Source organism: Haemorhous mexicanus, chromosome 2 (genome assembly GCF_027477595.1).
Source record: "Haemorhous mexicanus isolate bHaeMex1 chromosome 2, bHaeMex1.pri, whole genome shotgun sequence".
Lineage (NCBI taxonomy): Eukaryota > Metazoa > Chordata > Aves > Passeriformes > Fringillidae > Haemorhous > Haemorhous mexicanus.
Genome location: NC_082342.1, coordinates 84,777,248 through 84,795,487, shown reverse-complemented (window position 1 = coordinate 84,795,487; position 18,240 = coordinate 84,777,248). Strand labels below are relative to the sequence as shown.

General features: G+C 41.1%; 2 protein-coding genes across 3 annotated transcripts in view; one reads left to right on the top strand and one right to left on the bottom strand.

The window, feature by feature from the left end:
* Nucleotides 1-14,837, top strand: part of METTL21C (methyltransferase 21C, AARS1 lysine) — a 39,144-nt gene extending 24,307 nt beyond the window's left edge. Inside the window, exons 2-5 of the mRNA XM_059840312.1 lie at nucleotides 9,961-10,112; nucleotides 11,374-11,516; nucleotides 13,046-13,163; nucleotides 13,724-14,837. Coding sequence (XP_059696295.1) covers nucleotides 9,961-10,112; nucleotides 11,374-11,516; nucleotides 13,046-13,163; nucleotides 13,724-14,118 — 808 coding nt within the window. The 3' untranslated portion in view covers nucleotides 14,119-14,837. The remainder of the gene's footprint in view (nucleotides 1-9,960; nucleotides 10,113-11,373; nucleotides 11,517-13,045; nucleotides 13,164-13,723) is intronic.
* TPP2 (tripeptidyl peptidase 2) overlaps nucleotides 12,078-18,240 on the bottom strand; it is a 52,686-nt gene continuing 46,523 nt past the window's right edge. For both annotated transcript variants that reach the window (XM_059839306.1, XM_059839307.1), the window contains 2 exons: nucleotides 15,999-16,118; nucleotides 12,078-15,375 (listed from right to left, as the gene is read on the bottom strand). In XM_059839306.1, coding sequence (XP_059695289.1) covers nucleotides 15,286-15,375; nucleotides 15,999-16,118 — 210 coding nt within the window. In that variant the 3' untranslated portion in view covers nucleotides 12,078-15,285. The remainder of the gene's footprint in view (nucleotides 15,376-15,998; nucleotides 16,119-18,240) is intronic.

Here is an 18,240-nt window from a genome sequence, read left to right as displayed (position 1 = left end):
TTTCTTACAATTTGCCCCTAAGTGCTACCTTGTTAATTTTATGTAATATTGTCAAGTAGATATAGTTTTTTGAATTCTTCTTTCTTCCTTAGATTCTGAAGAAATCAAATGTGATTTTCTAAGTTTTGTTCACAACAGCTTAAGACTACTAATGAAGTAAATACTGGTTTAAAAACTCTGAAATAATTTAGATAATCATTTCCCAACAAGACTAATTTGGAAAAACCCTGGTTACTAACATTCAGAAAGAGCCAACATTTTCTAAGATAATAGATTTTGCTTGCAACATTATCAAACCAAAATTCTTTTAGATATACATAATTTTTTGTAAAATATGGATCAGAAAAATGTCAAACTAGTGACAAATGTTGTTTTTTGTAATTCTATGAGCACAGCAGCAACTTGAACATATATTGCATAGAGAATGCAATAATGCAAACACCACTTATTTGCAAACAGCCTCTCAATATTCACTTGTGCCTGTAGCCTTCAGGAACAGTTTGTCATTTAAAATGATAAATAAAGCTGTGCATCATTAAGGCCCAGACACTAATATGCTTGAATTCTTGAATTTGTAAGATTAAAACTGTCCTGTAGTTTGCAGCTAAAATAAGACTTACTTTTAACTCCTATGAAATACGTCATTGAGTAATTGTGGCAGTAGAATGAACATGCGTATATATACATATAAACACAGTTATAAATCCCTTTCTGTTTAGCAAAAGCTACACCTCTACAAGATATTAATATAGCATCCAGAAGCTCCAGCCAAAAACCAGAGCCCAGTGTGTCAGGTGACATACAAACATAGAGTGCATAGTGTTTATCCCCCCAAATCACCACCTAGGAGCTCAGGCAACTTATGGACTTAATTACCACACCAGCAGCAGGGCAGCCACTGGTGCGGAATTTAGGCCTCCTGATCATTTTAATGAGTTTAGTAAAAACCAGCAAGGTTTCTTTATAAATATTTAAGCAGACTCCCATTTTAGAGGAACTCAAAGGATAAAGTGAGGGAAAGCATAACAATTTTCATTTTGAAAATGTAACATAACATGTCTAATCGAGTTAGAGTTCAGTCTCAATGAGTGATAAATAAGGTATAGATACATATCAGGATCAGAGATACAATTTTATTTGCTGCAGGTACTTAATAGCTGATCAACAAATTTGTATTTATCAAGCATGCTTCCAAGCTATTTTCTGGAATTCACTGCCACCCACAGCCAATTGAAATTTTGGCCTGTTGTAGTAAGAGCTTGCTTAAGCAAGGAAAATAATACAGGGGGATCTTTCCACCCAAATGGACAAATTAACAGTTTATTGATTAAACAAGACTTCTGGTTTTATACATGGTAGGGTAGTGGACAAGGTAAAGTTTTCTCCTGCTTTTTAGTTTCAGGATTGTTTTTTTTTCACTTAAATAGCACAAATCATTTTTGTAAGGCTACAAGAGCCTTACAAAAAAACCCACCAAAATAAACACTCTTCCCAAAACTCCCAAATATGAGAATGTAGTGATCTGCAGGTTTTAACATAAAATGTTCAGATGACTCTGTCTTCAACCAAATCTCTTCTGGCTGTAGCCATCACCAGTTCTGACAGATTCTTGTCTTTTCACTATGTACCCTCCCAACTGCACAAGTCTGAAAATATTTTTCACAGAGATTTCCTAAAACATTAAAACATGAGCAGATTTTATTCTATCTTAAGGCACGAAAAGGAGATGTTGCTCAAATCCAGAAGCCTACTTTTGATTAAATGGAAAAAAGCATTGCTGTTGGAAGGAGACACACTGTGAAACGTGGAATGTGAGCATGGATGCACTCACTCATATCAGGAAATGCAGTGACTGCACCATTAACTTCAGTCTCTTACCTACCTTCATCTTACCTCAAATCACACACCACAGGGGAAAGCCAGATCTTGTTACTAGCCAGATGGAGGCCCTCTGAAGAAAAAAAAAAAAAAAAACAAAAACAGTGCAGAAATCGATTTAAAGCACTTTAAAACAGTCTTTCCTGTTGCAGTACAAAATCACTGCCAAGATTGAGCAAATGCAGTGTCAGAGGAATTAGAACAGAAATCCTGTCTGTTCTGGATTGCAAGGCAGGATGTATTCTATTACCATCTGTATGGCAGTTGTCTAGGTGTTAAGTGGGCAATTTCCCCTTATCTCTCTCCCTGCGAGATCACAATCACTCCTCCCTCAGCAGGGGGCATCCCGTGATAAGAGGCTATTGAATGTCACTGCATGGCTGATAAGAACTGTAACATCCCATTGTGAGATGCTCCGCCCAGAGGGAGGAGCCGAGCATTGCTATCCAGATATAATCAGGAGATTCTGACACACCAGCACAGCTTCTCCACTGGATTCACCAGAGGAACAGCAGCTGCTTCTTCTTCCACGGATCTGCGGAGGAAGAATCACCCTTTTTCTACAGGACCCCCTGCTCCAACAGAACCACACCTGACACCTCAGGAGGACTGCAGCCACTTTTCCAACTGGACTGCTGCCAGCACCCTGACCAACAGGGTGTCAGGTTGAGTTCTGACTCTGTCATTTTAGTGTACTGCATTGTTTTTATTTTATCATTTTATGGTTTTTCCCCCCTTCCCTATTAAAGAACTGTTATTTCCTGCTCCCGTATTTTTTTTGCCTGAGAGCCCCTTAATTTAAAATTCATAGCAATTTGGAGGGGTGGGGAGGGTTTGCATTCTCCATTTCAGGGGAAGCTCCTGCCTTCTTTAGCAGGCACCTGTCTTATCCAAACCAAGACAGATTTTTGGCGCCCAACGTGGGGCTCGAGGGCAAATAAACAAAAAGGGAATAACAGTTCTTGAGTAATCTAATTTTTGTGTGGCTATACAAACCTCATCAAGTGACACCATGTGGTCCAGTTTACCCTGGTTTGGGTGGCACGTGATCATGGCTGTATTTCTCCCATTTGTAGGCCCTTATCTTAACATGGGTCCTATAACCAAGGCTACTGTGGCTATTATCCGGTTTGTTTTATGGGTGAATAAGGTGAGGAATTCATGGATTTTTAACTTCCTCTGGAAGGCAGGCACATGGATTCACAGCTATCACACCTTAACTATGTGTTTTTGGGGTTACTTTAATAATGGCACCTGCTGTAAGGAAATTACACCAGGGGAAATTTTCTCCCAACCCTTTAATCACCTCTTTGGGTCCACCCCACCAGTTTTTGAAGGGTTCAGATCCAATCTAAACATTAATGATATCATACAGTGGCTGGTGTTGCTGATAGGCCTGTTCTATTTAGCATTTAGAGAGAGAGAGAGACTAACCTGGATAACTACCCTGACACCTGCATCAGAACCTAACACGCCACCAGAGTCCAGGGATGCTGTTGCCCCAGAGCCTACTCCTACCCCACAGCCCGTGCCAGATGTGAACTACCCAGATTGGGTGGGGGGTCTGGTGAAGGAGATGCGTGAGATAGGCCAGACCCTGAAGGAGTACACTTCCCCAGCTGGTGCAGAGCCCTCCCCCTGCTTTGAAGAGAGAGAATCTAATAGTGCAGCAGCAGAACCCACAGATGTTACAACTGTCCAGGTTCCAGCTGAACTGCAGAGGCAGTCACAGCCAGCAGCAGTTGCCCCTGTAGAAACAAGGAGATCTAAAACAAAAGCAGAGCACCCAGATAGGGGAGGGCCCTCACAACCCACAGGGGAGCCAGAGGTTGCAATCATCACCGAGTCCCTGACTTACGAAAGTCTCCGTAATCTACACAAAGACATTGTACGACGGGGACGTGAGGCTTATACAACCTGGCTACTTCGGGTCTGGGACCTTATGGGTACAGGTGTGCAACTGGATGGTGGTGAGGCAAGGAATCTGGGACCCTTAACTCAGGACTCCGGTATCAATCAGATTTTTGTAAGGGAGCCAGGGTCCCTTTCCCTCTGGGAGCGGCTTTTAACAAGTGTCAGAGAGAGATTTGTCCACAGGGAAAGAATGCAGGAGCAGCACCACAGAATGCGCTGGAAGACTCTTGAGGAAGGGATCCAACAGCTGAGGGAAGTGGCAGTATTGGAGGTACTCTTTGGGAGAGATGGACAGCATGATAATGACCCCGACCAGGTCAGGTGCACAGGGCAGATGCTGTGGAGTCTGGCAAATCTGGGGCCATCTCAATACACCACTTTCATTGCAACGATCAATGCTGATACCAACCGAGAGACAGTGGGTTCTGTGGCAAACAAACTTAGAAATTATGAAAGTATGATCAATGGCCCCATGCAAGCTCATGTCTCTGCCGTGGTCCAAGAACTCAGAGAGGAGATGAGGGAGATGAGGGAGGCGGTGAGAAGGAACAATTCCCATATTGCACCAGTGCGAGTCACAGGCCCCAGAGTTAGAGCCCAACATTTTCCACCTAGAGAGAGAGGGTACACCCCACGGGCTGACTTGTGGTTCTTTCTGAGGGACCATGGGGAAGACATGGGAAAGTGGGATGGAAAACCCACTTCAGTCCTGGCAGCAAGGGTGCGTCAACTCAAGGAGGGAAACACTAACCGAGAGAACTCCAGTAAAGTGAAGGTAGCCTCAACCTCCCATGACCGAGCTGCTGAGTATGATCCGTCAGATCCCCTTGAGGGTACCTCTACCATGTATGCCCAGGGAAGAAATAATAACCAGGGTTAGGGGGGCCCTGCCTCTAGCCAGGGAGAGGCACGGGAAAATCGGATTTTCTGGACGGTGTGGATCCGATGGCCTGGCACATCAGAACCACAAAGGTACGATGCTTTAGTGGATACTGGTGCACAGTGTACCCTGATACCATCGGGACATGTGGGGGCCGAACCTGTTTCCATTGCCGGGGTGACGGGGGGATCACAGCAATTGACCCTTTTGGAAGCTGAGATGAGCCTGACTGGGAAAGACTGGAAGAAACATCCTATTGTGACTGGCCCAGAGGCCCCATGTATTCTAGGCATAGACTTCCTCCGGAATGGCTATTACAAAGACCCAAAAGGACTCAGATGGGCTTTTGGCATAGCTGCTGTAGAGGCAGAGAACATTAAGCAGTTGAACACCTTGCCCGGACTGTCAGAAAACCCATCCGCAGTAGGACTCTTGAATGTGGAAGAGCAACGAGTGCCAATCGCCACCTCGACGGTGCACCGCCGGCAGTATCGGACGAATCGAGACGCCGTGATCCCCATCCACAAAATGATCCGTGAGCTGGAGAGCCAAGGGGTGGTCAGCAAGACTCACTCACCCTTTAACAGTCCCATCTGGCCTGTGCGCAAGTCTAACAAAGAATGGAGATTGACTGTGGACTATCGTGGCTTGAATGAAGTGACTCCACCACTGAGCGCTGCTGTGCCAGACATGCTGGAACTCCAGTACGAGCTGGAGTCCAAGGCAGCAAAGTGGTATGCCACCATTGACATTGCTAACGCGTTTTTCTCCATTCCTCTGGCAGCAGAGTGCAGGCCTCAGTTTGCTTTCACCTGGAGGGGCGTGCAGTACACCTGGAACCGACTGCCCCAGGGGTGGAAGCACAGCCCCACCATCTGCCATGGACTGATCCAGACTGCACTGGAAAAGGGTGAGGCCCCAGAACATCTGCAATACATCGATGACATCATTGTGTGGGGGAACACGGCAGTGGAAGTATTTGAGAAAGGAAAGAAAATCATCCAGATTCTGCTAGAAGCCGGTTGCGCCATCAAGAAGAACAAAGTCAAGGGACCTGCTCGAGAGATCCAGTTCCTGGGAGTAAAGTGGCAAGATGGACGGCGTCAGATTCCCATTGAGGTCATCAACAAGATCACCGCGATGTCTCCACCAACTAGCAAGAAGGAAACACAAGCTTTCCTGGGTGCCATAGGCTTTTGGAGGATGCACATTCCCGAGTACAGTCAGATCGTGAGCCCTCTTTACCTGGTCACCCGCAAGAAGAACGAGTTCCACTGGGGCCCTGAGCAGCAACAAGCTTTTGCCCAGATTAAGCAAGAAATTGCTCATGCTGTTGCCCTTGGCCCAGTCAGGATGGGACCAGAGGTAAAGAACGTACTCTACTCTGCAGCCGGGAACCATGGTTTGTCCTGGAGCCTGTGGCAGAAGGTGCCTGGGGAGACTCGAGGCCGACCACTGGGATTCTGGAGTCGAAGCTTCAGAGGGTCCGAAGCCAATTACACTCCCACAGAAAAGGAAATCTTGGCTGCCTACGAAGGAGTTCAAGCTGCCTCAGAGGTGATTGGCACGGAAGCACAACTCCTCCTGGCACCCCGACTACCGGTGCTGGGGTGGATGTTCAAAGGAAAGGCTCCCACCACCCACCATGCCACTGATGCTACATGGAGTAAATGGATTGCCCTCATCACACAGCGCACCCGTATTGGAAACCTGAATCGCCCTGGGATTTTAGAGATAATTACAAACTGGCCGGAAGGTGAAGATTTTGGTCTTTCTGATGAAGAGGAACAAGAGCAAGTAACACGTGCCGAAGAAGCTCCACCATACAACCAACTCCCAGCAGAGGAAACACGCTACGCTCTTTTCACTGACGGTTCCTGTCGCATCGTAGGGTTGAACCGGAAGTGGAAAGCAGCCGTATGGAGTCCCACACGACAGGTTGCTCAGGCTATCGAAGGAGAAGGTGGATCAAGTCAACTTGCTGAACTCAAAGCTGTTCAGCTAGCCCTGGACATTGCTGAGAGAGAGAAATGGCCAAGGCTCTATCTTTATACTGATTCGTGGATGGTAGCCAATGCTCTGTGGGGCTGGCTGGAAAGGTGGAAAAAGGCCAACTGGCAGCGTAAGGGAAAACCAATCTGGGCTGCTGAGGAATGGAAAGAAATTGCCGCTCGGTTGGAGAACCTACCTGTGAAAGTCCGCCACGTAGATGCCCACATCCCCAAGAGCCGGGCTAATGAGGAACATCGAAACAACGAACAGGTAGATCAGGCAGCAAAAATAGAGGTGTCGAAGATAGACTTAGATTGGCAACATAAGGGGGAGTTGTTCCTAGCTCGATGGGCCCACGATGCCTCAGGTCATCAAGGTAGAGATGCCACCTATAGGTGGGCACGAGACCGAGGAGTAGATTTAACCAAAGACAGTATTTCTCAGGTTATCCATGACTGTGAAACGTGTGCTGCCATCAAGCACGCCAAGAGAGTGAAGCCCCTGTGGTATGGTGGGCGGTGGTCCAAGTACAAGTATGGGGAGGCCTGGCAGATCGACTACATCACACTGCCCCAGACACGCCAAGGCAAGCGCTACGTGCTGACCATGGTGGAAGCCACCACGGGATGGTTGGAGACCCACCCTGTGCCTCACGCCACTGCCCGGAACACCATCCTGGGCCTGGAAAAGCAAGTGCTGTGGAGACATGGAACCCCTGAGAGAATTGAGTCGGACAATGGGACCCATTTCAAGAACGGCCTTATCAACACCTGGGCCAGGGAACATGGTATTGAATGGATATACCATATCCCCTACCATGCACCAGCTGCCGGGAAAGTTGAACGGTGCAATGGACTACTCAAGACTACCCTGAAGGCACTTGGTGGGGGGACTTTTAGAAATTGGGAGATGAACTTAGCAAAGGCCACCTGGATGGTCAACACCAGAGGGTCTATCAATCGAGCTGGTCCTGCCCAGTCTGAACCCCTGCACACTGTAGATGGAGATAAAGTCCCTGTTGTACACATGAAAGGTATTTTAGGAAAGACTGTTTGGATTACTCCCACCTCAGGCAAAGACAAACCCATCCGTGGAATTGTTTTTGCTCAAGGACCTGGTTACACTTGGTGGGTAATGCAGAAAGATGGAGAAAGCCGTTGTGTACCACAGGGAAACCTAGTCTTAAGTGAGAACTGTGTGTAAGGATTCATTGTGATGCAGATGGAAATAGAATAAGGGGTGGATTATGTTCTGGATTGCAAGGCAGGATGTATTCTATTACCATCTGTATGGCAGTTGTCTAGGTGTTAAGTGGGCAATTTCCCCTTATCTCTCTCCCTGCGAGATCACAATCACTCCTCCCTCAGCAGGGGGCATCCCGTGATAAGAGGCTATTGAATGTCACTGCATGGCTGATAAGAACTGTAACATCCCATTGTGAGATGCTCCGCCCAGAGGGAGGAGCCGAGCATTGCTATCCAGATATAATCAGGAGATTCTGACACACCAGCACAGCTTCTCCACTGGATTCACCAGAGGAACAGCAGCTGCTTCTTCTTCCACGGATCTGCGGAGGAAGAATCACCCTTTTTCTACAGGACCCCCTGCTCCAACAGAACCACACCTGACACCTCAGGAGGACTGCAGCCACTTTTCCAACTGGACTGCTGCCAGCACCCTGACCAACAGGGTGTCAGGTTGAGTTCTGACTCTGTCATTTTAGTGTACTGCATTGTTTTTATTTTATCATTTTATGGTTTTTCCCCCCTTCCCTATTAAAGAACTGTTATTTCCTGCTCCCGTATTTTTTTTGCCTGAGAGCCCCTTAATTTAAAATTCATAGCAATTTGGAGGGGTGGGGAGGGTTTGCATTCTCCATTTCAGGGGAAGCTCCTGCCTTCTTTAGCAGGCACCTGTCTTATCCAAACCAAGACACTGTCCTTGTGAATAAACAGAGAAGCAATAAGGAATATATCAGGTATCAGTGGAATTGCAATGGTGTTAATATCATGTGCAAATTAAATCACTCACATAAGTCAGCAGTCACACTGTTCCTTAAAAAATACCTGCAGGCATTGCTAAACATTTTGGCCACTGCTAGAAATTTACCCCTTCCAGTGAGGATATGTAAAACAGCCTCCTGCAGTATGATGCAACTCAAATGATACAACACTTGCAGTGCCTGAGGCTGGAAAGAGCAAATATGCAGTCTCAAAAATGAGCAGAGTGGACAAATGTTTTTATTATGGATAGAAACACAGCTCACTCCAGCCATCATGTTATGTAGGAAAGGTGAACATGTACAGCTTCTGGCCAGAGCAAGTTATGAACCCTTTGCTCTTTACATGTAGATGTGTCTGTGTGTCTGTCTGTCTATCTGTCTATCTAATCTCTATATATCTATATCATCTATATCTACTCTAGATCTAATCTATACCTCTATATCTAATTTTCACACACTCACAGATATATGCATATACATAGGTGCTTCACTGAAGAAAACTAGTCAAGTAAAAAATTTCACTGACCTATGTCTCTCCAAGCAAATCTATATTACGTCCTGTTCCTGCTTTTATTGGTGCCAGCTGGTATCAATCAGTTCCTTCTTAGATTGGGTGCCCTGTACCCTGGGGATGCACAGAGAGAGTTATCCGAAAACTTTATGGATTCAATCTTCTTACTGCAATGATTTCCTGACTGCCATCTAGGTATTCTGCAGTTCATTGCATTTCAGTGTAATTGGGTTAGCTGTTCTGCAGGAAAAGACAGGAAAAAGAAGGCAACTCTATGCAAAGAGACAAAATCAAGAGCACTAACTGCAGCAAATGAAACAGTTTTATCTCTGGAATCATAAGTCCAAGTTTTTTGAAAATAGTAAATTACACAGATAAAAAGTCACAGATATTAAAAGACAGTTATACTCCTCAGCTATTGCTTCAACTTGAAAGAGTAGCTCAGTTTTCAGGCTGACTAGAGGTATCAAATCAGTGACATAATTCTAAGCTTCTACATAAATGATAAAATAAACACAATGATAAAATGAACACAATGATAAAAATGACAAATGAGAGAGAAGAAAACTTCTGACAGTGTTACTACATTCCCAGAAACAGCTCGTACCACCCACTGGAGTGGAGATGTCACATCTCATCCCATTTCTTCAATCCATGGCTGAAAAAAACTCCAAAAGGCCACCAAAGGCCAACTAAACTACTGACTGTCTTTTTCCAGACATATTTCACATGAAGAGAGTGCCTGCAAGATTTTATAACATTATTTTTTCCCTTCTGTTTCAGCTCTTTTGCCATGATCTCTGCACAGCAGCCACCATTCCCCAACAAAATTCAAAGAACAATGGACTGCCAATCTGAGGAAGAAGAAACCTGTGAAGAGCAGTATGACTCTGAAAACTGCACTTGCAGCTCCGAGCAAGCAGAATCTGACACAGGTTTAGTCCAATTTAAATACTGCAATTGCTATGGCATGCTAGCATATCATACTTTGATTTTTGTCAGTCTTCAAACAGTAGATGTTATAATGCAACTTTTCCTTTGATACCCAATTTCCCCCATCCTCTTATGTTTGCATATATTATCAGATCAAATCTACAAGAAATACCCCTCTATCTCCATAATTAAGAAATATATTTAAAAAGGTCTCCTGATTTTATTTAGACATCTAAGAATTATTTGTCAATTACAATCTCTTACAAAAGAGATATGGTTATAATATGCATTGATTGGGCTGGCACTGTTGAAGCCGTGTTATTCAGATTTTAACAGGCTAAACTGCTCCAACAGCTACTAAGGTTTCCAGGCAGACATCAGTTAAAATCCCTGCAATCCAAAGCAAATTTTTCCATTGCAGTTAATTCTATGCATATCCTTGCAACAAAAGTTCAGCCATTCAGAACAGTGTCCTTGTTTTCAGTGAGATCAGATGGATCTGATCAGATGAGATCAGCACACATCTGAAAAACCTCAACCACGAGCTATGATGAGACACCCTAGGACAACTGTAGCACTGACTTGCTGAACTACATTTTGTATGCCAACATAAAAACCATCTTACAACCCTCCTTCTGTGGGAGGATGCTTAAAAAAACAACCACTAAGAAAGAGTCAGGTTTTCTTCAATGTAGGATGTAAATCCTAAGTCTTTATGTAAAAAGCAGCTTGCTGTTCTAGAGTTGCTGGCCTCACAAACAAATCTACAGCACAAACACCAAAATACAAGCTCACTTCATCCTGAAAGTCTTTTAGCTATCGTTAGCAGAGTTTTATATTTGGATTAGTAGGTTTTCCTAAAAGGCTCATTTCTATCTCTAAATTGCTCATGTGAAAACCTAGAATGGCAGGAAATGACCATTATTCCTTTCATTCCCTGGCTACCCAGACTGTCTGGTTTCGGACAGCAACTGAAGGGGTGGTCGGGCATTGGAACAGGCTGCTCAGGGAAGTGGTAGAATGACCACACACAGAAGTGCTCAAAAGATCTTTAGATGTGGCATTTAGGGATGTATTAGCAATGAACACAGTGCTGGATTTAATGATCTTCAAGATCTTTCCCAACTTAACGATTCTATGATTCAAGACCAATGTCCTGAGAGCTTTTATAGTCCTCGTGCCCACATACTGGTTTTGTAAAATACTTTTGACCCTTTAACAAGATGCACATATACCCATGGAATTTCAACTTTTCTCTCACAGGCTCACCAGTAACTCTTAAAATACTGCAGAACTGGGTTCCTAGAGTTTCACACTACTTTGATAAGGAGCACTATACGTACGTTGGCCACCAGATTGTCATTCAGGAGTCTATAGAACACTTTGGAGCTGTGGTATGGCCAGGGGTAAGTACACAAGACCACATGCAGAAAGCTCACGTGACACAAGAGCAAACCAGCACAGCAGCACACAAATATGAAGGAAGCTATCTTAGATGACACTTCTGACAATGGAAGCTTCCCTATGCAGAATGAAGTCCTTCAGCAGAAATCTCTGCCTTAGGGTAATTTGCCAGTTCATGCCAAAAGGACTATGGCACCAAAGTATTTGTACATTGGTTGTAAGGATTGAAAAAAAAAAAAAAATTCAATAAGGGAACTCGGGAAGAAACATTCAGCTTCCTCCATGCTTCCAACCAGTCACTGCTGGTAAGTAAGTAATCAGCAGTACTAAAAGGAGGCTGAAAAAGAAAACTGAGATTAAATGGATAAAGGATATGAAAATTACTAAATATGCTTATTTTAAAGAAAAGGCTGGAACAGTTTCATTACAGTATGGAAAATCATACTTGTAAAGAGTTCTTCAGTCTCTGCTTCTCCTACTCTTAAAAACAGAATTTTATGCAGACTAAGAAAACTGCCTTTGAGGGAAGAGAGAACCAACTGATAAAGACAAGAAAACCAGAATTTCAAAATTGTTCAGATCCACATTTATTTAAAAAGCTCACAAGAAAATGGCAGACAATTTCAAAACAATAGAGAGCATATGGGTGGGTGAAACAGGATCTTATTCTGAAATGTCAGATCATCAATTCGCACATTAATCAAGTGTCAGAATGCAGATGGTAAAACTCTCCAAGAAAATTGAGAGGTTGCACAAATTGGACTGATGATTCATTAGCTGTCAGCTTTCCCAGAGCAGGTAGACAGTGTTGCGTTATGAAAAGCACAAGAGTTATAACAGTAACACAATTCTAAAGAAGAGAAGCAAAAGGGGGAAGACAGTTTCTTTGGCATCAGTTTATGTTGTTAATAAACAGCCCACTTATATTCTGCTGGCAAAATCTTTACAAAGGCCTAAGAATATTTTCATACAGTGCTGTTTTGTTTTTTTCAAAGGTTACACTATTATCAATAAACAAGTGTCAAGTTTGTAAATAACCAATTTTCAATATTTTCTTTGCTAAAAAAATTGAAACAAAAAGTTTTTCAAAAATCTCTGCTGAAGCCTAAAGTTACTGTATCATTGTGATAGTATAGCATAAAATTTATGATAATAAACCAGAATATTACTTACATATTGTTAAACTTTGCTGTTCTGACTGTATGGTTCACATCTTAACACTGCCTGTTCTGGTGGGTCCCTTCCAACTCAGCTTATTCTGTGATTCTGTCTTGAACTGTCAGAGGACTCATGTAGAAGTGTGTAGTAAATCAGTATCACATAAACTTAAAACTAAAAATAAACTACTTTAGTTTTTTTTTATATTAAAAAACCAGGATACATCACAATTCTTCCCATCTTACATTTTTGTTACACCCTTCAGTGTTTCTCATTATACTAAAAAAACACAACACCCTTGTATAAAAACATCTAATGAATTTTTGTGCAACTTAGCTCTTACCCTCTTATGGATATGTGTTAACCATTTTAGGCACTGGCTTTATCTCAGTATCTGGAATCAAATCAAGAACAATTCAACCTCAAAGACAAAAAGGTTTTGGAAATTGGTGCTGGAACAGGCTTGCTTTCCATTGTGGCATGTATCTTAGGTTGGTAAATTTGTATTTCCTTTTGAACTTCTAGTGAACGATGATCTAGCTCTGTCATTGTCACTTTAAGGCAATGAAACAACTGTTGAAGTAAACTTTGTCACTGTTAGTTTTGTTGTTGTTGTTTTTTTTTTAAATGAAAATCATTGTAAAGTACTGTTTTGTTAACTAAATTACCCTAGTTATGGGGGGGTGGGAGGCTGGACCAGTTATGTAGATAAAGCTTCATACATGTTCAACTACATATCTATGAATTTTGCCCTGTCTCAAGTGAAAGGATGAGAGGAAACAGCCCTAAGCTGTGGCAGGGAGTTCAGATTTTATATTAGAAACTTTTTTTTATTTTACAGAAAGGGTGGTAAGATATCCTTAGAATAAGTTGGCCAGGGAGGTATCTGGAATCACTGTCTCTGGACGTATCCATGAGGCATCTGGATGTGGGACTCGAGGATATGGTTTAGGGGCGATTATGGTAGTGCTGGGATCATGGTTGGACAGATGATCTTGAAGGTCTCTTCCAACCTTAGTGATTCTGTGAATTAAACTCATGTTTTCTTTAGGGGCTCATGTTACAGCTACTGATTTGCCTGAAGTTCTTGAAAATCTCTCATATAATATTTCAAGAAATACACAGAACTTGAATATGCACAAACCTGAAGTGAGAAAACTGGTATGGGGAGAAGGCCTCAATGAAGACTTTCCTATGTCAACTTACCATTATGATTTCATACTGGCAACTGATGTTGTGTACCATCATGGAGCTCTGGACCCCCTGCTAGCAACAATGGTGTACTTTTGTAAGCCAGGAACAGTATTACTATGGGCAAATAAATTCAGATTCAGTACAGACTACGAATTTTTAGAAAAAGTTTGCAGTATATTTAACACAACCATCCTAGCAGAATTTCCAGAATCAAATGTCAAGCTGCTTAAAGCCACAGTAAGAAAGAATTAAAGAGAAAACTATTAATGATCTTGATTTAGCAGCAGCACCTCACAGATTGGAATGCTTTCCAAGATTATGTTGCACCATCTGTGCATTTATGGTTGTAAAGTTGCAGTTGCATCTAAGTTTTGCATTGCAAGTAGAAAAAAACCCAGCAAGGCAAAAGACATAGCGGTTTGTCTCTGGTTGATAAATATGACCTGTTCAAACTGACCAACTCCCCTCCACTGAAGGAACAACATTAGTAAGAAGGCTTTAACAAAAAGCATTGATCTTCTGGGCTGCACTGAACCTCTGCTGTTTGTAAGCTGCTTTCTTTCAGCAAGTTTTATTTAGGTACTCATCCAGAAACCAATACAAATTTTAGCTTCAGTATTTTTATTCATTATAAAAATCTTTTAAAGTACCAGAGTGAACATGGTGGTATTTTGATCTTCAACTTTGCACATTTATTCTGCTGTGTTTTGTATTTTTAACATTAATAAACATCTATGTATAGCTTTACAATATCTGATCAACATGTAACTGTCTGGCACTTTTATACATGTATCAGCCTGTCCTGATACTCAGCTTCACCAGGATATCTGAATTTGCCTGAAATCACCCCAAAATGAAGAGTTTTGAAAATTTACAAGAGTACCTATGCATCAGCAATTCTGAGAAACATTGTAACCATTTGAGAGGTTGAATTTTTCTCAAAAACATTAAATGTAAACTCTTGCAAACAATACAGGTGTCCATTATTTTCATCTAATAAGTAAGATTTTAGCTACTCTTGAAGTAGCTTTAAGGCCTTCATACAATTGAAATTAAGATCAAACATGTTAAAATTCAGTGTACCATAAAAAATACAGAACTTTTACAGGTTTGCAGTTCAAAGTAACAATTCAGAACATAACATGCATGCAGTAATTCTTTCCAAACTAATTCCAAATCCTTGATGTTGGCAGTTCTGGCACATCCATTGCCAGCAATGGGATGCACAATAAGGAAACTCCTTGATGACAGGAGTTAGGTTAACAGGTTAAGCCATACCCAGGTGCCCTTACTGATAAATACACACAATTTAATAATCAGCATTCAGTCATGAAAACATGCGTTCTAATAAAAAGTCAAACTTCTCTTTTCCTATCCTGTCCCATATAAAATCATTTAAATTTTACAATTGTTGATTCTCTAGAATACACAATAATCAGGTGGATACATGACAGGAAGCCAATTTGCAGTGAAAGTTGCACAATGAGTCCATCCAAGCAACTTCATTAGCTGAAGAAAAAAAGCACACATTAAAAAAATTAGTCTTACTCTTTTTAACATCTAAATCTAAACAAACACTGCACTGATATCAACACTTTACTAAAAATGTCTATAATCAGAAAGACAACAAATTCAAGCTGGTAAGCTTTGAATTCCTCAGTCCTGAAAGGGGGACCCCTCCTCCCATTCTATGTGATCCACATTTTTTCAACAATGCACAAGAATTTCATCTTAGGAATTCCCATTAATTCTCCATTAAGTTCTACGAGCAGTCATTATGATTAATAATAGTAGAAAAAACCCCAGTGGTAAAACAGCAACATAAGGGCATTTTTATGCAGCTATCTTGGACTGAGTTGTCTCTATTTCCTTTATGCCCCAAAGTAACTTCCAAAAAATAAATCTGCTAAAAACAACAGTTACTCACAAACAAGTTATTCTAGAAAAAAGAAGGGGGGAAAAGCACTGTTTCAAATGAAGGCTGAGTTACAAAACCTGGATAAAGTTAAAATATCACATTTAGTGCTTTCTAAAATGAGAAGAGTACAAAAAATTCCAGAAGACTTATATCTTACTTCTGAAAGCTTACACAGCATGAACACAGCCCCATTACTTGGCCAAACACTCCTTACCTGAATGCAGTTTTTTAAGTTGTCCTTTGTTGGCTTTTCTTCTGCAAGTTTTGTGGCAAACTTGAGCCCTCTTCCATACATTTTATTTACCAATGCATGCTTATAGGCAAAAGTCAAAACCTACAATGCAAATAAAAAAACCAAAGCAAATTAGGTATTTTAATATCTTACAATGTTTAACAAGTGAGATCAAACTCTGTTCAGGTAGCAGAAGTGATTCAAAGTACAACATTTACACAAGATATTTGCAGTATAACAGATGATTCACTGTAGTAGTCATAAACATGAACTTCCTAGAGACTATTTCTGACTTCACAAACATATTTGACTTCGGAACTTATGTAACACAGATGTATTTTAATTTTTTGTCACATTTCTAGCTTCTTTGGATTTTCCTTCTCTACAGGCTACTGTAAGGCATATTAAAAAGATAATTAAAGAATCACCAATCAGACAGGTATATTTTTGACCCAGAGAAGCAAAAATCAAATTGAGAATTTCAATTCCTAGGTAGTCACAAACTTACTGCAGAAACAAGTATGAATGTACACAGTGAATGACATATACAGACAAAGACAGAGAAATGTACATAATTATAACAAGCAATGAAGACAGGTAAGCATGAAGACAAGCCTCAGGTTTTATGTCAGCTCCTCACTATTGGTAACTTTTTAAGAAAAGATGATAGAAAAGCTTCTTAAAAATATTATTTCTAAAAAGCCAGCTTACAGTCATTACCAATGCAGTGGTTCATGTGAGCAATTGAATGTGTCTACCTAATACCTAATGTAAAATAAATTAAGGTTCTTAACACCCAACCACTGACAGCATTCAGGGTGCTGCAAGACGGTTCAAACCACTTCACCAGCTGCAGCACTAAGAATTAGAGCAATCAAGACACTTTCATGTATTCCCTTTGGAACTCACAGTAAACAAGATATTTTTTTATTTTTTACTGAAGAGTGACATAGCAGTAAAGTCGGTGAATATGGTGGTGTGTCTGTTGTTGGCAGTTTTATGAAATCTTTTATTAGAGCTTGCTATTCATTTCCCCTCATTCACTACAACATTTTTCCTTTGCTCTGACTCCACAATAAAGGTTGAAGATTTCCCACTTAAAATATCCCATTAAGAAAAGCTAACAGAAACCCTTCAAGGATGTTCAGAAACACGTTTTGCATTACAGAAAAAAAATTAAATATTTCTCAAGAATATAAACCTTAAGGAACCAGAGATCTGAATCTTACAAGCAGAGAAGAACCTGTCTAATTTTAGCAGCTTGAACACTTACATTTAATGTTAATAACATGCACAAGTATTTGCAGGATCAATAAATAGTTAAAATATAAAAAAGAAATAATCTAAATTATCAAGCAAGCCAAAGTGTAATTTTAAAGCTTCGAGATACTATGCCAAAGTATTCAAGAGATGCTCATTCTTCTTCTGTCTTCAAATACTTATTTTGCTGTGTTGAAATATTCACTTAAGCTGTTTTAGCTTACAACACACACATATATGCAACAATGAGCATACAGCACCATTCACATATACAATTTTCCAAATGCTACTGTTGGAAAAATAATCTGCATGCTGCATTCTCAATCCAATTATTTTGGATATTTTTTCTAAAGCAAAACACATTAGCAAACATTTCTGAATAACTGCTCAGTGGATCTATTAGCAGACTTAGTTGGCTAAACTAAACTTAAAAAATAATTTCTCTTCTGTAAAAGATGATAGAACCACAAAACAAAAAACAAACAAAAAAAAAAAATCAAATGAAAAATGCATTGGAGCTCTCAGCAAATATAACATTTCTGAGGCTAACCAGAAATAATGTCACTGCTCTATGAAGAAAGCTCTTACCTGACCCTGTAAGTTTTGAATGGTTATTGAACATCAGTGATAAAGGCAGGAGGAAAGCCACTTGACAGCATTTCTTTCGTAACAGGGCTTCCTAGAGTTTTTGTGGCAAGAAAACAAAGCATTTTACGAAATACCCTTGCTCTGGCCAAATAAAAGGTTGGGTATTTCTAAATGAGAAAAAGGTTCTCTGCTGAACCAAAAGGTTTAAAACAATGCTCCAAGAGCTCCTGACATGAGACAATAATTTCTGTCTTAGTGTTCTGAAAAAAACCCCAATCAACTGTATACAAGTTCAGCAAAATTACTAAAAATTCATTAGCATTTCAGAAGTTATGAACAATGCACGAGCTGCTTTAAAATCAGAATTTGTTTACAA